Source organism: Panthera pardus, unplaced genomic scaffold, assembly GCF_024362965.1.
Source record: "Panthera pardus isolate Hobbes unplaced genomic scaffold, ASM2436296v1 HiC_scaffold_2, whole genome shotgun sequence".
Classification (NCBI taxonomy): Eukaryota; Metazoa; Chordata; class Mammalia; order Carnivora; family Felidae; genus Panthera; species Panthera pardus.
Genome location: NW_026526765.1, coordinates 273,486 through 296,717, shown reverse-complemented (window position 1 = coordinate 296,717; position 23,232 = coordinate 273,486). Strand labels below are relative to the sequence as shown.

The following is a 23,232-nucleotide window of genomic DNA, read 5'->3' as shown; positions in this document are numbered from 1 at the left end:
AACATGGAGTGAAAATTCTCTCAGCTGGTGGAAAAATAGATGTATTTTTATTATTATAGGGACAATAACTAACGATCGTTAACTCTTCACCGTATGCGCTCAAAAAGCATTGGGCACTTGCTCCACGCAGGCATGAAGACGTCATACTTAGCATGTACACGAAGAGACAGGGCGTTACTACGCATTTGTCGAAAAGTTACGCCTCTCCTGAACCAGTAACGGTTCTAGGAAGTGCATCCCATGTTTAGTTATTTCATCCCGTTTAGGCGTGGATTCCTTCCGGAAAAAGTCCTACGTGTGAATTTTTTTTATCTCGCGAAGAGGAAATAAAGGCGGTTACCAGCTTTGCACCTTGAATGTGGCTGGAGAGGAAGGGAAGCCCACGTCCCAGAGACTCAGACGCGGCTGCTCAGAGTGGCCCCCGCCGCACTCCCGAGGGGTCTGCAGTCCCTGGGCCCCTGACGCGAGGACGGGGGAGCAGGGCAACACCCCGTCCCTCATCGTGGCCGGCACCGCACGGCGCATCTGAGGAACCCCCTTGGCGAACGGCAGCGTGGGGAAGGGTCAGGACCCTTCACACCCCACATACAAGGCCCTGCCGTTCACTCTGGCGTGGCTTCTTTGTTAATCTGTCGTGAGATTAAAGACTAATGTGCAAACGAAGCCACTGCTGAAGCAGTTGCCGTGGAGATGGTTACACAACGGGGGTCTACGGGATCCCGCGTCAGGCGTAAGCACAGACCCGGAAGCGCGCACCAGATAAACGTTCACGTTCACTTCGAGTCCGTCAGACCTGACGCTCACGACGTCTCCAGCGAGGACCTGCCCGGCCATACCCACGGGTGCCAGGCTTGTTCCTGCGGGAGGGCGGACCAGAGGGACGCCTGTCCAACCTCACCCGTAGGACTCTCGGCACGAGGGGGCTCCACGCAGAGCTGCGGAACACAGGCCCCCTGGTCCGGGCTGACGCACGTCCCTGGGCTGCACACCTGTCAACCAGAAACTAGCTTCCGGGCCCTGGAACCTTACCAGGTCACCCCGAGGAAGAAACCCTTCACAACCAGGAAGTCTTCATTTTCCTGCAAGAGTTCAGACTCTTTTATTCAGCGGCAGAGTTTTGGAGGTGTTTACACCGTGCAGAAATGAGGGGAGACCCAGGGGTTAAGGGGGACAGGCACCATGAGGCCCCCTCAAAGGACAAGAGAGGAGACAACCAGAAGAGCCATGGCCATCAGAGAGCTCACTCATCAAGAAGCCACGAGTGCGGTCCCACCAGAGGCAGGCATGCGGGACCTGGGCGCCTCATGTCCCTCTGGCCGCCACGCATTTCCAAGGGTGGGGGACGGGCACAGCGTCACAAGGCTGGGGCCACGGGTGGGGGACGGGCACAGCGCCACAGCGAGGCTGGGGCCCACGGGCTACTTGAGCAGCTTCGCCACGTTCAGACTGGGGACCACGATCTCCTTGAAGATGGGCACGTAGTTCGGGTTTGCCTGCGTCGGGCCCTGCTCCAGCGTCTCGATGATGGTCTGCTTCATGTCCCGGCTGGTGTCCCCCCGCATGGCCAGCAGTGCACCGATGTGGTCATCCCTGTGGATGCGGGGACACCAGGGCTGCGTCAGGGGTGCACACACAGCCACTGGCCCCCAGGCCCGACTCAAACTCCCCCAGTGCTCTCCCCACGCCTGGCTCAGCCAACCCCAAGGCCCTAGAGGGGGCTGGACAGCTGCAGACCACTCGTAACAGCAGAGAAACCAGAGTTCTCCTCTCACTGTGGCCGTTTCTTAAGCTACAAGCACAAAGCTTTCTAGACTCTGTTCTCCTAAATCTTTAATGGACTGCCTGCCTAGAGCAGGAGGACCCTGGGGAGGACAGGACCACCAGGCCCTCCTGCTTGAAGCCCAGAGCACTGGCAGAAAGGGAAGACACTGGCCGAGTGTCTTGGTCGAGTGTGGCACGTGTCCCCTCTTCTCTGAACCCGGGAGCACAAGAGGAGCTTCCTGAAGCCACCTTGCTGTGCACCTTCCCCAGCAAACAGAGCGTGACCGACGCCCCACCTGTTCACTGGTGCTGACCCCAGGAGACGCGTCCCATGTTGGGGGCCTGTGGGCTCCAGGGCCTGTGGAGGGCCAGGGGAGGCACAGAGACATTGCTGTTCTCTGCAGTCCACTCTACTCCTGGCGGTCGTCCCCCCAGTCTGTCCCCACAGGAGCCCAGACCCCCCACCCCGCCCCCCCAGTGGCGCTCACACCTGACGGCCAGGCTCTCCCATCTTCCCAGTGACCCTAGGAATGAGCCTGCTGCTCTGTGCCATGAATTCTAGCTGGAACAGGAAGGCACACTGGCCCTTACCTGATGTCTGGGTATTTGCTGACCAGCGTGGAGACTTCCAGATAGAGAAGAGACGGGTCTGTCAGCTTAATAACTTCTGCGACGGCAGTGATGGTGTCACAGTACCCATCCGCATCCTCCCCAAAACCCTGGAAGACAGGGCGCCAGCGGCTGAGGGCCACAAAGGGGGACCCCTGACGAGTCTCTGTCAAGCCCTCACTTTGGCAGAGGCCGCCTGGCTGGCTCCCCACCTCCTACGTAGGTGGCTCTGGATCCAGCTCAGGATCCACAGTGGAGCCCTCACCAAGCACTCAATGGCGGTGCTACCGGCAGGAGGGCGGGGACAGTCGACAGGGAGTGAGCCCAGGACTGCCCATGAGGGTCAGGCCAGCGTCTGGCTAGCGCTGCCCCCCAAGGGTCTAGAAGCCACGCCCCAGTGCACAAAGCCTCAGCCACAGGGTCCACCAGACCTTCCCGTTCACACAAGAGGGACCGACAGGTCACCCGGTCCCTGACCAACTGGCCTATGGCCCTGGGGGTGGGGACAATGAGAAAGCCTCGGGGCCCAGGCGGCACTCACGGAGGCCAGCTTCCGGAACAGGTGGCGGAGCTGCGCGGCCTCCCGGACCATCCTCTCTGCGCCCTCCTTGCGCTCCTCTGCGCTGCGGAAGGAGATGCGCTTCTGCATGACGGCCCGCAGGTACTCCAGCACCACGCGCCGCTGCGCCTCTGCCGTCATCCTCTGCGGGCAGACACAGGGTCAGCGAGGTCCCTGCGGAGGTCCACCCTCTGTGGAGACCCGGGCGGGCGAGCCCTCGCCAATCGCCGGCAGAACCCTCCAGCAGGTGCACATCCGAGGTTTCCACTGCATCACCTCGCTGAACCACAACCCCATTCACTATGGTGCTTTCCACTAAGTGGTGAAAGGAAACTGGAAACAAGGTTCTCTCACGAGACACGCGCCCGCCGGCCGCCCGAGAGGAGCCGTCCAGACAAGACCCGTCTACCATCCGGAGGCCTGCACACAGCACTTGCCAGACACCGGCATTCAATCGACACAACAGATGTTTACGGAAGTAAACAGTGGAACCAAAAACCGTGCAAGCAACGGACGAGAGGGCTGCACGCCGACCTCTGACCGGCCAGAGGCTTCCTGGCAGGCGAGGGGAGCAGTCAGTCGGGGGTTCCAACCACCGGGCTTCCCTACAGGTATCACTTTTAGTGGCTGAGTCACAAGAATTCCCTGTAAAATTAGTCCTTAGACAAGGGCTATACTGGGTCCCAGCCAACGCAGCAGGACAGGAAGACACGAAAGGTGCGAGGACCAGAAACGAAAACAGTGTCTCTGTTAAAATGACACAACCACGTATGTACAGGTCTGAAAGGGTCCAGAGACAAATCCTAGAAACACTCACAAAGTTTTACAATATCTGAACATGAGGTCAGTGTATTAAAACCACTTCCATAAGCCAGAAGCAAACTTCTTAAAATATATCACTTTTTGCGGTACACAAACACGGCCCAACGCCCTGGCAGGACACGCGAGGAGGGAGTGAGGAGAGACGCCCGGGCCCTGCAGGAGGACTTCATGCAGACGGCCGAGGGACACGGGGGCTCGGGCACACGGCTCCTTCCTTCGCCCATCTGCAGCAGGGCTCCCAGGTCCTCGCAGGGCCCGGCCGCACGGGGAAGAACCCTTGGGCCTCTGCCGGAGTGGAAACACAGCCAGGCTGCCTGTGCCCGGGACGGGGATCCGGAGAGGGAACGGCTGCTTCACCCTGGTCCACAGCCACTGCCTCCACCCTCCCTGCCAGGGGTCCCCACCACGAGCACTGCCTGGGTGTGTGGCCTTGTGCCAAAGACGGTTTGGTGGGGTGCCAGGAGGCAGTAAGGCTAAAGGAACAACAGAAACCCCTTTAGACGCTGATGTGTCCTCCCTGCCTCGGGTTACTGAAACCACCTGTGAACACCCAGTCACAGAAGAACTGGACACTGAGTTCCACACGAGATGCCATGTGGGCTCCAACGTGCAGGTGAGCACACGCCAACACCAAGTGGCTGTGCCCGTGCCCTTACCTTTTTATACGGCTTTTTAATTTTGGCAAAGTCATTGAAATAGTCTTCCACGGTAACACAAATGGTGTCCACGGCGTTGGACCCCAACAGCCACTTCCTCGTCATCAGCTCACTGAGATGTTGCTGAAAAGTGAAGGACAGAGAAAAACGTCACTTGGACGCTGTCCCCGAGTCACGTGTATCGGGAGGAAGGTGCTCAGAGCCTTGGTGCCGTTCTGTGACAGCAGACACACTCACGGGAAACCCCACTGGCCCGCGATCCGCGAACGCGTACCTTAGCTGCGGGAGGTGGACGCCGCACGTGACCGTTGTGCTGGGCTGCGTCCTCTACGCACGCCTGCAGTACACGTGCTGCCTTTAACATTCACGTGCATTTATTGCTTGATACTCTGCAACTTATTTACCCCAGCCTGACGGACACTTACAGTTTTTCACACTGGGCAACTACAAAGAAGGCTGCGACGAATTTGTGTTTCTGCAGGTGAAACCCCAAGAGCGTAACTCAGTCCACAAGTGTGCCAAGTGAAGCGTCAGTAGCCCTCCAGAAACTGCTGTCTGCACGTCTGTCCCCAGGCCGGCGACAACACGGACAGGTACTGCCGTGTTTAACCCTTGCTGTCCCACTAAGCAACAGATACCACTTGGCCTGCATTTGCATATCCTGAAGGTCAGGGAGATAGGCAATTTTGTTTTGTATTTAGGACACTTGTAAAAACCCTTTTCTGTGAAACTTGGTCATCCTTTACTTTTCTCTTAGAGTTGTTACTTTATTTTGAAATGATTTCAAACGTATACGTTTCATCTGTTTTCTACGCCATTTTCAAGAAAGTTACAGACCTCACAAAACGATCCCACCAATCACCCCAAAAGCTCCTTTCCAGCTACTTCCTTCCCAGCAGGACCTGAGATCGATCACAGTTTTAGTTTGTTCGATACATTCTGGTTTCTGCGAACATATCTAGATAATGCCAAGCCCTCTAACCTGACTTGCTGTTCTCGGTGTATCATCCCTCAGATGTGATGCGAAACGCACTTTGTTAATGGCTTGATCTGTGTTTTCACTCAAAGCTGAGACTGGTCTACGTGATGCGTGGGCAGTGTGCACATATTCTCAATTTGGTTCTGGTTTCAAGAACTCGCTAATGAACATCGCCCCCACTGAGTCTCCTCACAGTTCACGGGGTCTCTGCTCAGCTGTACCTCGGAAGGGCCCCAAACCTGGGCCTCTGTCGTACAAGGCGTACGTCACAGAGAGGGAAAAAGCCCTTTGACGGTGGGAGAGGTGAAGTCGAGTGTCAGCTGGGTGCGTGTCCCCGAGGGCACACAGGACGGGAGCCCCGTGTTCAGCCTAGAAACGAAACGGCAAAGAAGCGGCTCCCACCTCCAGGTCCAGGAAGACCTCCTCCAGCAGGCTGCCACAGCCCTCCTTCGCAATGGCGTCCAGAATCCCGTCCATGCTTGGCTGGCTCAGAGACACGCCTGCTTCCACGTCACTTTTCAAGTACTTCCTCTTTAAACTGACTATGGATTCTCTACGAGGCAACAGTTACGGCTCCGTGAAGCGGCCGAGCGCCCTTACCCGCTCCTCTGTTGTTTCTGGGCCGCCCTGTCCACGGTCACTTACTTAAAGGTCTGGCAGTTGTTGATGATGGCGATCACGTACTGCACGTAGCAGTGCGGGTGCTGCCGGTCCCTCAGGTGTTGTTCTTTGTACGACTGGGTTTCGTCCTTGTATCTGGAACACACAGCCCCCAGTAAACATCAGTCGAGGGGCAGGTGGGTGTGCCGGGCGCCACGCTGACATCACACCTCATAAATACATCTGGCACCGCTGACACCTGAGCAGGCAAGTCTTTACGAATAAGGTGAGTTTTGGGATGATCTGTAAGACCAGGGAAGCTGATCACTTTAAACGGACTCTTGAAGATAAATCTTCTATCGGGCTTTAAAATATGGTTCAGTATTCTCATTACACAAATATTTAGAAATATTTCTGAGTAAATGGGAAATTATTATTTCATCGGACATACGACTTGCCTAGAAATGCATACGATAGTGTTGAGAACGTTATCAAATATTAGATAAAATTTCACTTTCTGAAGAACCAATAAATTACTCAAAAATAAATAACTCATTTGAGGTCAAGAAAACAAGCAAGTGAGATCACTACACGCTTTATTTCTGAATTTGTTACAGAGATTCCCAGACACGTACAGGAGTAGAATAGCACAACGTACCGTATGTACGTTTAAAAGACCTTAAGAAAGAAGCAAGCTGAAAACTGCCAATTACAGAGAAATAATTAAGCATTTATTCTGCCTTTCTGTCCGACATGTGGTTCAGGTAATCAAGCTTCTGAGGCTGATGAGGAAAGTTTCCTCTTTCTGCTAACAAAAGGACTAAATAAGGCCATGATGCGCAGGGGGGTGACTGACGGGGACTCTCGGTGAGGGGCCCAGCTGTCGGCGCCTGAGCCAGCAGAGGACACAGGGACGCGCATCTCCTCGTGTACACACTGCCTGTGCGGGCTTCTTGCCAAAGGGCAAGGTGATAAAGATGAAACCCACAGCCTTTAGAGCCAACACGTGGTTGGCAGGTGGATGGCAGTCAGGGTTAGGCACTGTGAGATAATCTGACACGTGTCCACAGGCCAGTGGCTGAAAGAGGGGCCAGGCCGCACTCGAGACCTCGCACTGCAGACCCTGCCGCTACCCCGTCTGAATATGTAACTTGAAAGAGGTTTTCCTGGATCAACAGGGGGACGGGGGGACCCAAATACAAATTTGGTGTCAGATGATCCCAAGAAAGGATGCTCATGTGTACGTGGGTTGATGGCCCTCCAGTGAGATAAGAACGCAGGAAATGAGGTGCCTGGATGTCTGGGATTTGCTTTAAAGTCCTCGGGGTGTACAGATGAGGTGACGGGGGCTTTAAAGGGACAGCTTTTGAAGACGGATGACGGGTTGAGGTTTTTACACCTTTCTACTTCTGTAGAGGTTTGAAAATCTCCTTTGTGAACAATGCAGAGGGAGGGAGGGGTCCTGGAAACACACCCCGACACCCCCTGGAGGGCCGATCCCAGCGATGGAATGTGCAGCCACCACCGAAGGAGTCTCCCCCTCCTGGGCCAGGGGCAGTTCAGGCAACAGGAAGGACGCGTCTGGAGGAGACTCTAATGACGCGGCCCTGACCTCGCTGCCCAGGAGACCTCACTGCCCAGCGGACCCGTCCAGACTCTCAGGAAAATGGCACAGTCCATTCCAAAGGAAGACAGTAAGAAAAGGCTTGTTTCAAAATAACAAAGGTCACTATAGCAAATCCGGGCTTCAAGCATTTTTTAACACCAGGCGCATCGGGATCAAAATTTTGCTTTTAAGTTTTGCAGGCGTATCGGGATCAAAATTTTGCTTTTAAGTTTTGAAAACATACACTTTCTAAATCCGCACGCTGGCAAAAATACATACCTGCTCAGGAAAGAATTCATTTGCTGAAGACACAGAACTAGTACCTTTGTTTTCAGGTCTTCACTTATCTGAGCAGCAACTTGGAGATTCTGTTCAAACATCTAAAAATTGGAGAACTTATCAACTGTCATATAAACTCACAAGAGTTTCCCATTACATAAAACCCCTATCTGCCAATTGGTAGTTACAGTCCACATTCAGGAAAAAAAAAAAAAAGAAACTGCTTGAAAAATAACAAAGTTAGTCAAACAACTTTCTCACTAGATAGAAAACAACCAAGTGAATCACTTCCTAATTACCTGCAAACAGGCTGGTCTCCACAAAGAGGGAAATGGTCTCCACAAAGACAGGGAGGCTGGGTGTGGCTGGGGTCACATGGGTGCCCGGGGCTGGGCTATGATTTGCCATGGGGATTCCTTACGAAGAGTTAGGAGGGTATACGCTGGACTGAGGGGAGGCAGATGTACAGAGACAGAGAAAGGCCACACGGCCAAGCCAACTCCAGGCCCGTGGCACACGAGGCCTGTCAGGACACCAGTTTCCAAAATAAGGGAAAGGGTGGGGCCCCATCGGATGCTGACGCTGTCACCCAGAGACAGACGCCCACATCGCTTACTTGTGCCCAGCTGGTGCCCAAGCACATGCCACTGATACGGTCCCACACAAGTGTCAGAACACGGCTCAGCCCCCCTCCTGCCAGAAAGCTTCCTCCAGGAAGAAAAGCCGACAGGAAAGAAGCTGGAGGGCGCCAGCAAGTGCCAAGCATCAAAAAGTAATCCTAAGAAGGCATGATTATGGCCAAAACATAAAGGACCCCTTCCCAAATCCATCAGGCGATGTTCAATCAGGCGGCATTTATGAAGACAAATCTTGGACATTTCCAACATGAGGAAATGTCAAAAAGCAAACTCCTATCTGAGCACCATACGCAAATAACACGTAATTAGGTTCTAGTTCAAATCCGAACACCTTACGGAAACTAAAGCAACTGTGGGCACAACTGCTTCAGACGGAGAAGGGCCTGAAGTACGAGGTGGGGCTCCCTCTGTCTTTACTACGGGGGCGGCTTCATGCTGATCTGCAGCACCCACAGAGCCCATGGACAGCCCAGGAATGACCCTCGATGGTGCGACAGTACCTGGAAGACGATGGCAGGGAGTGTCGTCTGGTAGTACCCATCTTGGTCGGCTTCGGGCTCCGTCTCTTTCAGCCAGTCTTTCTTGTCTGTTTCTAGTGCTTTCCGCAGCCAGGCAATTATGTTTGACTAAAAGAAGTCCAGCATCACAGAGAGAGAAGAGAAGAACAGGTCCCTCTGAAGCAAGGCAATGTCCTCTCTTCAGGGGTGTAGCATCAGAAACCAAACTCAGGGTCCCGGGAGTCCCCGTTCCCACACGAGCCGTACCACAAGCCACCACCACGGCAGGTGGGGCCTCCACAGACAACCTTCCGGGCGAGAACCTCACTGCAGGCCAGGCCAGGCCGGTCAGAAGTACACAGAAGCACAAAGGCCGCCATGCTCCCAGCAGACCCGTCCACGAAGACCGCACACCAGCACCGTCACTTCGGGACACAGACCCCACCCTGCTCAGCACCTCAGTCACAATGCTATCTGCTACTCGGGCTCACCTTGTCCAAGGAAGCAGACCCTGACCTCCTCCTGTCACCACAGGCCACCTGGGGGTCTTGGGCGGCATCTGGTCCCCAACTGCCACCACCCTCCCACTCCTGGGCTCAGCTCTAAGAGGCTGGCTGGCACCGCTGTCCGTCAGCAGGACATCCAGGGGCCTCCCGAAGCCTCCAGGGGTAGGACAGGCTCACTCCTCACTCCAGCCGGAGGAGGTTCAAACACATACCTCAACCTCCAGACCCAGTGGCCAGAGGACAAGCCGCCCTCCTCATCTAACCGGCCACGTGCACTTCGAGACCCAACTTCTCAGAAACAGAGCCTGCACGTCCTGAGGAAGCCAACATCAAAACAGGTCTCTCCCCTGCCTTCTCTTGCCCACTGGCTTCGGTGACGGCAGCGTGACCCAGAGAGCCCACATCGTCATCTACCTGAGGGACACAGCCCGGCTCGGGACCACAGCACCTACTCACAGTGAGAGTCGACATGTATGTGTCAAGCAGCTCAGAGACCACATCTGGAGAAAGCAAAGGCTCCAGGGTGCTGACATCCACTTCTGGGGCCAGCTCCGCGTTCCCCATCATCTCTGCACTATGGCAAAACCAGGTACGAGAAAGAATAATTACTAGGAAGACAGAAAACACTCAGGTAAGTGCTCCTGGGTCTTGTCATACATGAAGCCCCCCCCCCCCCCAATGCCACGCTGGGGAGGGGAGGCAGGGCTTGGGGAGAGTGCTGGGAGAGAAGGGGCCACATGAGGCGGCTCATTCCCTGGCCTCAGCCGGCTGCACCCACGTCACTCAGGAAAGAAACCCTGTGAGAGGAAGAACTGTTTTTTCTACCCATAGCACCTCCCCATGGGGAAGGCCAGGGTCTGGCAAATACAAGGTGCTCAGTAGACAGGTTCTATCAAACAAGGGAGGAACACCCAAGTACAATAACTTAGAAACCAGACCCTGAAGTTAGTGTTGCTAATCTACGCGGTTCATAACCGAACGTGAGTCAGCAAAAAGTGTCAATATGTTCAGGCGACTGTGCTTAAGAAGACACGGATGGGAACTGAGTTCCAGAAAAAAGTTTCCATAAAGAAGTTAGTATCTACGTGTGGCTAGTCCTCAAAAGTCCAAGGTTTAAATGTTCAGAAAACTCACACACCTTATGCCGTGTTCCCTAAATGTGTATTTACAATGAAAACGCTGAGTACTAACAGCTAGTCCACTATGTGTAAGAAATACAAGGTCTAGGGGCGCCTGGGTGGCTCAGTCGGTTAAGCGGCCGACTTCGGCTCAGGTCACGATCTCACAGCCCGTGAGTTCGAGCCCCGCGTCAGGCTCTGTGCTGACAGCTCAGAGCCTGGAGCCTGTTTCGGATTCTGTGTCTCCCTCTCTCTGACCCTCCCCCGTTCATGCTCTGTCTCTCTCTGTCTCAAAAATAAATAAACGTTAAAAAAAAAAAAATTAAAAAAAAAATTTTTTTAATGTTTATTTTTGAGATAGGGAGAGACAGAGCACAAGTGGGGGAGGGGCAGAGAGAGAGGGAGACAGAATCCAAAGCAGGCTCCAGGCTCTGAGCTGTGAGCACACAGCCAGACGTGGGGATCGAACTCACAAATCGTGAGATCGTGACCTGAGCCGAAGTCAGAGGCTTAACCGACTGAGCCCCCAAGGCACCCCTCACCCGAGATTCTTAGATCAACCTCAAACCAATCAAGCACAAAATCGCTCATTCCTTTTGTGAAGTGATAAAACCACAAGGCTGGAATGCAAAGAAAACAGACTTTTCTCGGCTACTGGTGAGAGTAAACCAGACTGGGGGCACCGGAAGCCAGGAGGATGGAGTGGTGCCTCCTTACCAGCCATGTGACTATGCAGGTCCCGGGACCTCCTGTGCCCACGCGTCCCCACCTGTCCAATGGGGTGAAATCACACAATCGGGGTGCCACCGCAAGGAGGGAATGGGTTAGTGCACAGCGGGCTCAGTATCATAGAAAAGCGCAACACAGAGCCGCTCAATAGGGCCTGGGCATCAAGGGCACCACGTAAACACAAGGGCGTTCACACAACCAGAGTCTGGGCCCTGACCTCAGGGGAAGCCCACAAACAGGCCAGAGAGGAGACTTTCGTCGGCAAGAAAACAAAGTCTGAGGGTGCCGAGCACACACCAGAGCAAAACAACTCAACTCTACATGAACGAAATGCAAGAGTGAACCTGCAGTTACCTTGTGTAGGTGTTCAAGACCCAAGTCAACAGGCTCACGATCTCATTGGCTTCCAGGTCTTCGGACGCGAGCTCCTGCATCCGCGTGCTCAGGGCCTGGTGGTACATGCTCAGGAGGTTTCTGAAGATTTCATAATGCGGGGGGAAACACTGAACCATCAGGTTTTTGGCAACAATGAGGTCATCTAGCACGTACTTCCGTATAATTTCCAGGTGGCGGACGAGCCACATCTTGTCCGACTCCCTGGTGTCTGCCTGTGTGCCCTCAATTCTAGTGGTCACAGTTCTGTCCAAGATGGCAAACATTTTCTCCTTCCAGTTCTTGGGCCTCCCGGGAGGAACAAAACCAGTTTGCTTTTTTCGGTCAAGTATGCGCCTGTCAATTTTTTCTTCCCTTTCGATGATTCTGACAACTGAGACCAGCAAGGTGGGGTCACGGCGAACAGTGACCAGTGACCTCTGCAGCACCATCCACAGCTGCTTGGCCAGCTCGTCCGAAAGCCCCTGTGTGCTCCCGAAGTAGCCGTGGATGAGGGTCATGTCACGAGTGTTCCCACTGTCCATGCGGTACTGCTCATACATCAGCCCGTCCCGGGAGCACTCCAGGTCCATCAGCTTCCGGTGGGCCTGCAGGAGTGCCCCCTGTTCTATGAGGTCCTGGGTCTCCCTCACAATCTCGGGCACTAGGGAAAAAGGCACAAGATGGCACTGTGAAAACCACACAAAAGGCTGTGCGGGACGTTGGGAAGGAGGCAGAGGATGGGGACCTGTCTGTGCGGGATGCTGGGAAGGAGGAGCACGGGCACCTGTCTGTGTGGGATGCTGGGAAGGCACAGAAGACACAGCATGGGGACCTGTCTTGCCACCCAGACAACTGCACTGGCAGAAGCTGGGTAACTGCTTGGACTGTGGAGTCTGCGGAAGGCCAGCAACTTCCCAGAGAAGGCTCGGTGGTAAACTGAGGTTAATTTCGGTCCGTCGTAGCTCTGAGCACAGGAGCAGCTCCCCAGGCCCGGCCCAGCCCGCCACATGCTCCTGAAGCAGCTCGCACACAGCCCGAGAGAACCTGGGTGAGCAGAAAGGACCACGTCCTCCAATACTGAGGATCTGTGTCCCCACTGCTGGCTGATCAGGGAGATGCGGACACGGAGGTGGAGCCCACTGTTACTACAGGCCCACCACCAATGTTGTAACCCTTCTCCCTTCCACCAGGTGACTTCTGGGGGATTTAAAGAGCCAGTACCTCTTTCCCCCTCTGTTTTTATTCCCTTCTCCCTCCAGACATAGGCCCGGGCTCAGCAGACCTGAGAAGACCTTCAATACTTCTTGGTCTGATCTGCAGCACAGGGACAGCCTCCAATAACCAAAACACAAGTAATAAACAAAACCACCCCCTGGGGAAGAGGAGCACCTGATTTCAGAGTTCTCAGGTTATCAGATTCAAATGCCCAATGTCCAACGAAAAAAAAAAAATCACAAGGCATCAAAAGATACAGGAAAGTATGGAGATTCAGGGGAAAAAATTACCCAACACAAACCATCCGTGAGAAACACTAGGTGGTTGGTCTACCGGACAAAGACTTTAAAGCAAGTCTTAAATGTGCTCCAGAGACTAAAGAAAGAGGTGCAGAAAGTCCAGAAAATGATACAGGAACAAAATGCAAACATCAATGAAGAGCCAGGAACCCTAAAAGGAAACCAAAAACCACCCTGAAAGTGAAAACGTTTATCTCAAGTGTACAAAGGCGGGTCTGATGGTCAGAAGGAAGACTGCGGACAAAAATGGAACAATGGACATTACCAGGTGAGAGGACCAGAAGGAAAAAGGACTAAAGGAGAGTGACCAGAGCCTCGGGGGTCTGTGGGGCACCATCAGGTGACCGGCACGCACACTGTGGGCGTCCCAGAAGAGGGAAAGAGAGAAAAGGGGACAGAGAAATGATCTGACTAGTGGTCAAACTTGCATTTAACCTGATCAAAGACAGGTCTATGAACATCTGAAAACTCACTAAACTCCAAGAAGAAAAAACTCAGAGGATCTAGAACAAGACATGTTACAAACACACTGCTGAAAACCAAAGACAAAGGGAGAACCTTGAAAGCCGTGAGGGGGAAGCAGCTGGCTGCCTATGAGGGAACCTCAGTAAGACAAGAAGGTTGTTCACCGTGGAGGCCTGACGGCAGGGGGTGGGGACAGTTGAAGACTGAAAGGAAACCACTGTCACCTGAGTCCCATACCCAGCAAAACTATCCTTCAAAATGAAGGAGATATGAAGACACCGCCAGACACACACAAGCTGAGGGAGCTCGTGACCCCAAAACCTGCCCGGAGACCTCCTGGGAGCCCTGCAGGTGACAGGAAAGGATGCGGGACAGTAATGCAAAGCTGGGTCGAGAAATACAGATTTCGGTAAGGTAAATATATGGGTAGCTGGAGAAGCCAGTGTTATTGTAACTTTGGTTTGTACCTTTACTTTTTGTTCTAAGTAATTTAAAAGACTAATACAGCTAGGAAACAAATTACTTGTTCAAAGATAATATTACTATAACTGGTTTATAATTCCACATAGGTTGACACTAATACATAAAAAAAAAAAAACAACCAGTGAGTCTGTTTTTGGACAACATACAAAGATGTAAGTTTGTGACATCGACAACTGAAAAGGGGTAAGGACGGCATCATGTAGGAGGAGGGTTTTCATCTGTTATTGAAGTTAAGCCAGGATAAATTCAGAGTATTTTAACTTTATTTTTTAAACGTGATCCCCATGGTAACCACAAAGAAAACAGCTACTGGATATATAAAAAAAGGAAACGAGGAGTAATTCAACCATTTCACTACAAAAAAATCAACTAAACACAAAACAAGACAATAATGCAGAAACGAGAGACACAAAGGCTGTAAGGCACACAGAAATCAAATGGGAAAATGACGGAAGTAAGGCACCCGTTATCAGGGATTACTCTACATGTAAGCGGATTAAACTCTCCAATCAGAAGACCAAGACCGAAAAATGGACAAAAACATAAGATGCAGCCACCTGGCATCTACAAGAGACTCACTTGAGATCCGCAGATACAAACAGTGTGAAATGAGAGGCCGGAGGGAGCGCTTCATGTGAACAGTGACCAGATTAGAGCAGGTGGCCCTACCAGTATCAGGCAAAACAGACCCCAAATCAACAAGTTTACAAGACACAAAGAAGGCATTAAATGTTAATAAGAAGCTCTTTACAGCCAGAAGATACAATTACAAACATTTACGCACTCAACGAGAGACCACCGAATTACGCGAAGCAGAAATCCACAAGATTGGGGAATAGACAGTCCTGTGATCATAGTTGGGAGACTTCGATGTCACTCACAGTAACGGACAGGACAAGCAGTCAGGAGAGAAGTAAGGACGTAGAGGACCCGAACCACACAAGCCCCGACTTCTAACGGACACCCAGGGGACACTCCACCCAGCAGTGGCACACCTGTTCCTCCAAGAGCACGTTTTCCAGGACAGACCATATCTTACACCACTAATTAAATCTCAGTAGATTTTAAAAGACAGATATTATACAAAATACCGTCTCCAACCATGATAGATGAAGTTAGAAATCTGTAACATTAGAAAAATTCACAAATCTGTGGACATTAAACATATTCAATCACTGGATCAAAGAAAAAAATCACGAAAGAAATTAGAAAATACCTATGAAAACACAGCACACCAAAACTCATGGGACCAAGGAAAGCAGTTTAAAAGAGAAGTGTATGAACTCTAAATGCTTACATCAAAGAAAAGGAAAAATGTCAAGTCAACAACCGAACTTTATAATTTAGGGAACCAGGAGAAGAGCAGGGTGACCCTAAGGTCAGCAGAAGGAAGGCAGTAAAGAGGAAAGCAGAGAGAAACAAAACAGACAACAGGAAAAGAACACAGAAAATCGACAAAACAAAGGTGGTTCTTTGAAAAGATAAACAGTTGACAAACCTTTGGCTAAATGGTCTTAAAAAGAGAGAGAAGACTCAAATACTAAAATCAGAAATGAAAGTGGGGACATGGCTGCCGATCCTGCAGAAATACGACCACAAGAGTCCTGGAAACTGTACAACGACCTAGACAAGGGGCATAAACCCACCCAGACTGACCCTAAAGAACAGGAAATCTTTCTTTTTTTTTTTTTAAGTTTATTTATTTATCTTGAGAGCAAGTGTGAGCAGGCAAGGGCAGAGAGAGAGGGAGGGAGAGAATCCCAAGCACGCTCTCCGATGTCAGCGCAATCTCGTAATCGTGAGATCATGACCTGAGCCGAAACCAAGAGCGGGACCCTTAACCGACTGAGCCTCCCAGGCGCCCCTGAAGAAACGGAAAATCTAAACAGACCCATAACTAGTAAAGGGAGGGGAAGTGGGAGCTAACATTGAACGGGTGTAAAATTTGTTTTTTCTTTCAGTTTTACTAGCATGTGATGGGCACGCAACACTGTCCCACGCCTGTTTCACAAGAGGAGTCCCGGGGGTGGGTGGTCATGACAGCTGCACAACGTGAAAGCACTCGACACCACAGAACTGTACACGCAAACAATCAGGCTGATGAACTTTCCACCCTGTGTATCTTACATTAAAATAAAGTGGGGGGGGGGGCAGGCTGTGTGCACAGTACTCCTGAGTTACAGGTAACGAGAAAAGCCTGAAGGCCGTCAAACCAGCACATCTTGGCTTCCCAGGGGAATTCTACCAGACATTTAAAGCAGAAATAATACCTATCCTTCTCAAGCTATTCCAAAAAATAGAAAAGGAAGGAAAACTTCCAGACTCATTCTATGAAGCCAGCATTACTTTGATTCCTAAACCAGACAGAGACCCAGTAAAAAAAGAGAACTACAGGCCAATATCCCTGATGAATATGGATGCAAAAATTCTCAATAAGATACTAGCAAATCGAATTCAACAGCATAAAAAAAGGATTATTCACCATGATCAAGTGGGATTCATTCCTGGGAGCAGGGCTGGTTCATCGTCCGCAAATCAATCGACGTGATACATCACGTTAATAAAAGAAAAGATAAGAACCATATGATCCTATCCATCGATGCAGAAAAAGCATTTGACAAAATTCAGTATCCTTTTTTTTTTTTTTTTCAGTATCCTTTCTTAATAAAAACCCTCAAGAAACTCGGGATAGAAGAAACATACTTAAACATAAAAGCCATTTATGAAAAGCCCACAACTAATATCATCCTCAATGGGGAAAAACTGAGAGCTTTCTCCCTGAGATCAGGAACACGACAGGGATGTCCACTCTCACTGCTGTTGTTTAACATAGTGTTGGAAGTTTTGGCATCAGCAATCAGACAACAAAACAAAATCAAAGGCACCAAAATTGGCAAAGATGAAGTTAAGCTTTCACTTTTTGCAGATGACATATTATACACGGAAAATCCAATAGACTCCACCAAAAGCCTGCAGAACTGATACATGAATTCAGCCAAGTTGCAGGATACAAAATCAATGTACAGAAATCAGCTGCATTCTTATACACTAATAATGAAGCAACAGAAAGACAAAGAAACAGATCCCATTCACAATTGCACCAAGAAGCATAAAATACCCAGGAATAAACCTAACCAAAGATGCAAAAGATCTGTATGCTGAAAACTATAGAAAGCTTATGAAGGAAATTGAAGAAGATACAAAGAAATGGAAAAACATTCCGTGCTCATGGATTGGAAGAATAAATATTGTTAAAATGTCAATACTACCCAAAGCTATCTACACATTCAGTGCAATCCCAATCAAAATTGCACCAGCATTCTTCTCGAAGCTAGAACAAGCAATCCTAAAATTTGTATGGAACCACAAAAGACCCCGAATAGCCAAAGTAATATTGAAGAAGACCAGCGGGAGGCATCACAATCCCAGACTTTAGCCTCTACTACAAAGCTATAATCATCAAGACAGCATGGTATTGGCACAAAAACAGACACACAGACCAATGGAACAGAATAGAAACCCCAAAACTAGACCCACAAAAGTATGGCCAACTAATCTTTGACAAAGCAGGAAAGAATATCCAATGGAAAAAAGACAGTCTCTTTAACAAACGGTGCTGGGAGAACTGGACAGCAACATGCAGAAGGTTGAAACTAGACCCCTTTCTCACACCATTCACAAAAACAAACTCAAAATGGATAAAGGACCTGAATGTGAGACAGGAAACCATCAAAACCTTAGAGGAGAAAGCAGGAAAAAACCTCTCTGACCTCAGCCGCAGCAATCTCTTACTTGACACATCCCCAAGGGCAAGGGAATTAAAAGCAAAAATGAACTATTGGGACCTCATGAAGATAAAAAGCTTCTGCACAGCAAAGGAAACAATCAACAAAACTAAAAGGCAACCGATGGAATGGGAAAAGATATTTGCAAACGACATATCGGACAAAGGGCTAGTATCCAAAATCTATAAAGAGCTCACCAAACTCCACATCCGAAAAACAAATAATCCAGTGAAGAAATGGGCAGAAAACATGAATAGACACTTCTCTAAAGAAGACATCCAGATGACCAACAGGCACATGAAAAGATGCTCAACGTTGCTCCTCATCAGGGAAATACAAATCAAAACCACACTCAGATATCACCTCACGCCAGTCAGAGTGGCTACAATGAACAAATCAGGAGACTATAGATGCTGGAGAGGATGTGGAGAAACGGGAACCCTCTTGCACTGTTGGTGGGAATGCAAACTGGTATAGCCTCTCTGGAAAACAGTGTGGAATTTCCTCAAAAAATTAAAAACAGATCTACCCTATGACCCAGCAATAGCACTGCTAGGAATTTACCCAAGGAATACAGGAATGCAGATGCATAGGGGCACTTGTACCCCAATGTTTATAGCAGCACTCTCAACAATAGCCAAATTATGGAAAGAGCCTAAATGTCCATCAACTGACGAATGGATAAAGAAATCGTGGTTTATATACACAATGGGAATACTATGTGGCAATGAGAAAGAATGAAATATGGCCCTTTGTAGCAACACGGATGGAACTGGAGAGTGTTAAGTGAAATAAGTCATACAGAGAAAGACAGTTACCATATGTTTTCACTCTTATGTGGATCCTGAGATACTTAACAGAAGTCCATGGGGGAGGGGAAGAAGAAAAAAAAAAAAAAAAAAAAGAGGTTAGAGAGAGAGAGCCAAAGCATAAGAGACTCTTAAAAACTGAGAACTGAGGGTTGATGGGGGGGTGGGAGGGAGAGGGGGGTGGGGTGATGGGTATTGAGGAGGGCACCTTTTGGGATGAGCACTGGGTGTTGTATGGAAACCAACTGGACAATAAATTTCATATTAAAAAAATTATAAAAAGAAAAAGAAAAACAAAACACCAGCACATCTTCCCAGTAAGATCTACTCCTAACAAAAATACATATGTAACACAGCCTCATTCATTCCTCAAGGGAAGGAAATTATTTTCAACTCCTGTGGATGGACTGCTTCCAGTAAAGTCACGTTCTGGTCATCTGGCATTAGTTTTACAAGACTGGAAGGAAATCAGAAGGAGAGAGATTAACTAGCAAGGTGCCAGCTGGGTGTCACAAAGGAGAGTCGGGCGTGGGGACTCCATGCTAGTCCTGGGGACAGCCACCAAGAGGAGCTGCCTCCTTAGCACCCGCTGCAGGGCCGGCAACAGCTGTGCCGTTCGCGTAGCTATGTGGGAAGCAACTTGGAAGGTGGCCCAAGGTATCAGACCCTGGGAGGCTGAGTGCAGAGCGAGGGGTCGGACCAGGCGTGAGAGGGCCGAGGAGTCAGAGCCTGAGGATGCACGCTGCCACGGTGCTTTGCAGTTTCACAGTGGTGGGAGATACGCGGCCATGTGACGTTCAGGAGTCGAGCAGGGTTTAGGGAAGGACACAAAGAATCCACGGACACCAGACATGGGATAAAGGAAGGTTCGGGCTCAGACTATCCCAAGGCCTCTGGTTGGGATGCTGGTGACCCTGATAAAGGGGAGGGGATGAGGGTGGCGGGAGACAGACTCTGGACTGTGCAGAGTGGACAGAGAGCCCCGCCCAGGTGACTGACACTGTTCCAGAAGGCTGTGGAGTGTACTTCTTCTCAGTAATGAGGTGTCGGGACAGGGCTCCGAAAGGGCCACTCCATACTCCCTTTCCCTGCGCCACTCCGCCAGCCCCCAGACCCCCACCAGGTCCCAAGGTCCCCAGCGCTGAGCTGCCTGACGCCGCAGAGCAGTCCCTCCTCTGTCCTCCCCACCCTTGGCCTGTGAGCACTCTCTTCCACCTGGAAAACGCTACTCTCCTGTGTCACCTCTCTCTGGGAACTGGACCCTGTGTCTTGTTCACCAGGATGCATCTTCTCCTTGGCCTGTCAGGGCCCCCTGATCTAACAGCCACACTGTGGCTTATTTGACTAACCCGTTTCTGTGCCTCTGTCCTGACAAACAGAACTACAAGCATTCTCCTGGTCTTTGCAACTGGTCCCTTCGTCCTTAGTCCAAACAAGTAGTCAACTGCTTAGGCGGGAAGCAAACCCACTATCCGTGCAGAGGCAGGTCTACAAAACACCCTGCATGAAAGCTGGGTCCACCCCCGCATCACCCACAGAGCTGTGGGGAAGAGCACAGACAGCACGCTGCCCCTGACGCCCAAGGCACCCGCCCTCCTCAGCTGTCCCCCCAGCCACCTGAGAAGATGTTCTTGAGGTTTTCCACGGCGGCAGCAAGCTGGCTGTGCCGCACGACAGCGTCCTTCACATCCTTGAGGCTCTCAACGGTGTTGATGCTCTGCCTCCAGTCTCTGCTGACGTCGGCCAGGGACCGCTGGATGTCTGTGACATCGTTCAGCGCGCTGTGGAGCTGGCTCAGGCCTGTACGCACACCATCCAACTGGGACTGGATCGCAGCCTAGGGCAGACACCCAGGGGAGATGTGTCGGGCTCTGCACTGGGCCTGGAGCCTAAGATATTTATTCATATTCTCTCTCTCTCTCTCTCTCTCTCTCTCTCTGTCTCTCCCCCCTCCCACCCCCCCGGCCCTCTCTCTGGCTCATGTCTCATGATGGACAGTGCCACTGTGCAGAACTGGTACATCTGAGATTCAGACTCCCTCCACCAGTGATGCCGAATGGCCACGAGCAAGCTGTAGAGCCAGAAGGGAGGGGACAGAGAAGGGAAAGACCAGGTGGCACAATCAAAGCCAGGAACACACCTGACCCAGGAGTCATAAACTGCAGGTAGAAATCATTAAGACGATGGTAACAGACGGCACAAGGTTCCTAAGTCACCAGTGATAATCATCTGTTAATCCCACAAGTTTCTGGAACAGATACAAATTCCGACTAAAAATGTAGCGGGTCCAAACTATTTTTTAAATGAAAGGAAAACTACCATTTTAAATAAGTCTAACCGGCCTTCAGATGCTTCATTTTGGGACAAATGAATGACCCTCACCTGTCTCATCAAGCCTGCCATTACCTGGATGCTAAAAGCGTTTTCGACTGAAGAGGTGACCTTGCAGCCTCATTCTCTTAAGGGTGTTCCTTTGGGACTTCCAATATTCCCACAATCTCCTTTGTGAATCTACTGCTTGGTAATACAGGGTTGGAAGGAATGTGTTAAGGAAAGGTGATGTTCCATTCTGCCTCTTTCCAGATCGTCACAAAATCCAATTTAATTTAGCAAAACTACAATGAAGATGTTGTGCAGAAACCCCGAACTCAAAAGAAAGAGATCCGTCCTGATTGGGAGTAAAGCCGACGCCCATGCCCTCTCTGGTCTCGTACCTTCAATCTGGCCTCCACAGAGGCCTTTTTCCGGGCCTCTCTTCTGCGATACTGCTCGACTTTATCCAGCTGGTCTGGGCGCTGAAGCATCCCAGCAACCCTTTGGACCGCTGTCGCAACAGCCTCCCGGTCTGTTTCCTTCATGATTACAAAGCAGGTGGGATGTCTGCACCTGTCATGCTAGAGGTGTCCTGTGAGGGCGGGGGGAGAGTGCGGGAGGAGGTCAGGGAAGGGAGAAATAGCAGGTACAGAACTCATTCCCCTAACAGGCAGCTGTTGACAACGGAGCTGTAAAGACAGCGTTTGAGATCATTAACCCATTAAACCTGAAAGCTGAACCGGGATCACGAGCTCCTTAATACGAAATGCAAACCTTCAGCACTCTGATATGAAGACAGTTCTACCCCTAAGTGGAGCAGAGGCACTCACAGGTATGAACTCTGATCTCTGAACAGAGAACGTGTCCGTGGGGACTTCAGACCCCTCATCCTGTCAGATGTCGGTCTCCAAGGGACCTCTCTTCCCTAGACACGGCCAATTTCTGGAGCCTTCACAGAACCCTTTGGCCACATCGGTGGGGCGGCTGTGCCCAGAGGCCTCGGTGAGGACGCGGAGGCACAGGAACAGCACACACCTCAACATGCCTCACCCCTCCCCTGCTCAAGTCCCAGCCCACGCCCCCGGGTTCCCCTCAAAACTCACTGCCGTCTGTAATACCCAGCATTCTGCTGCCTGCACTGAACAGCCCAATAAACAAAGATGAGGGGCAGAAGGCACCTGTGCTCAGGCACAACGTGCAGAGCACGGACGCTTGCCTGCCGGGCAAACCTACCTTCCAACCCAGCTCCAGAGCTCTATTCCTGGCACCAACAGGGGTATCTGGTGAGGCCTGCCAAATGAGAGGGTTTCATACGCGCGGGATCCCCTGACCTCAGCTACTGAACTCCTACTTCTGCGCATGTTTGCTGTATACAGCTTCTTAAAGCGAAAGGGCCATCCTCTCCCGTAATACTTGACTCCTCATTCCCACAGCTTTCAGAAAAACCCAGAACTGCACCGACTATCTCCGCCATGGGCTCTGTATCAGGTAATCACTGGGTGCAGGATGCGCCTTTCTGCTCCTCTTTCGAAAGGCACTACGCTGCAACCAGTCCTTCCCACCAATGCCCACCAATGCCGAGAATCTAACGGGACAGAAAAATGCGCAGATGCCAAAGGCAACCAGCCTTAAATTCCACCATCCGAAGGCAGGCGTTTCCTCCTCGGCCGACACTCACTGCAGAGGTAACCCGCGCTTCCACCGGCCGCACACCTGCACGGTTTTCCGCACGGGGCGGGACGGTAACCGCAGAAGCGGGCCTCCAGCCGGTCGCAGGTGCGCACAGCAGGCCTCGGACGGCCCCCTGCGGCTGGCTCGGTGCCCCCCGAAAGCTCCCCAGCGAGCGGCGCTCTCGGAGTCGACAGGCCCCGACCCACCGGGGTGAGGGGAGACATCGCGGCCTCAACCAAGCCTTCCGGGCCACAGAGCGACCGGGCCGCGACAGTCGAGAGCCCGGCTGTGCTGCCCGTTTCCCAGCCCGACCCCTGCCATTCCCCCCTCCGTCCCCTCCGTCCTCGCACCGCGCCGACCACCGCCCAGGAGCTCGCGCTCCTCCGCCGCCGTCTACGACTCACCGCCTGCACCGCCGCCGCCGCCCGGCTCTGGGCCCGGAAGTAAGGCGACCACAG

The 23,232-nt window shown here is 51.4% G+C and overlaps 1 protein-coding gene across 6 annotated transcripts; it reads right to left on the bottom strand.

The window, feature by feature from the left end:
• Nucleotides 1-1,070: 1,070 nt before the first annotated feature.
• On the bottom strand, nucleotides 1,071-23,201 carry EXOC3 (exocyst complex component 3). 6 transcript variants are annotated; one of them, XM_053906830.1, is made up of 14 exons: nucleotides 23,125-23,140; nucleotides 22,337-22,393; nucleotides 21,505-21,695; nucleotides 20,408-20,627; nucleotides 11,714-12,395; nucleotides 9,969-10,086; nucleotides 9,010-9,135; nucleotides 7,872-7,972; nucleotides 6,032-6,142; nucleotides 5,789-5,939; nucleotides 4,408-4,530; nucleotides 2,912-3,073; nucleotides 2,353-2,480; nucleotides 1,071-1,590 (listed from the first exon to the last, which is right to left on the bottom strand). In XM_053906830.1, the coding sequence occupies exons 3-14, from the start codon at nucleotides 21,646-21,648 to the stop codon at nucleotides 1,419-1,421; spliced, it is 2,238 nt and encodes a 745-aa protein (XP_053762805.1). In that variant the 5' UTR covers nucleotides 21,649-21,695; nucleotides 22,337-22,393; nucleotides 23,125-23,140; the 3' UTR covers nucleotides 1,071-1,418. The 6 variants fall into 6 exon arrangements, with proteins under 6 accessions (XP_053762805.1, XP_019293835.2, XP_019293833.2 ...); XM_019438290.2 differs by lacking the exon at nucleotides 23,125-23,140 and adding an exon at nucleotides 22,817-23,042; XM_019438288.2 differs by lacking the exons at nucleotides 22,337-22,393; nucleotides 23,125-23,140 and adding an exon at nucleotides 23,179-23,201.
• Between the last annotated feature and the right edge of the window lie 31 nt (nucleotides 23,202-23,232).

Bases quoted from the DNA above. Each gene is read 5' to 3' on its own strand.
- EXOC3 (XM_019438288.2), bottom strand. From the start codon at position 21,648: ATGAAGGAAACAGACCGGGAGGCTGTTGCGACAGCGGTCCAAAGGGTT. The intron at 20,628-21,504 runs GTACGAGACCAG...TGTCTGCCCTAG, and splicing joins CTGTGGAGGCCAGATTGAAG to GCTGCGATCCAGTCCCAGTT. The intron at 5,940-6,031 runs GTAAGTGACCGT...GTTGCCTCGTAG, and splicing joins AACAACTGCCAGACCTTTAA to AGAATCCATAGTCAGTTTAA.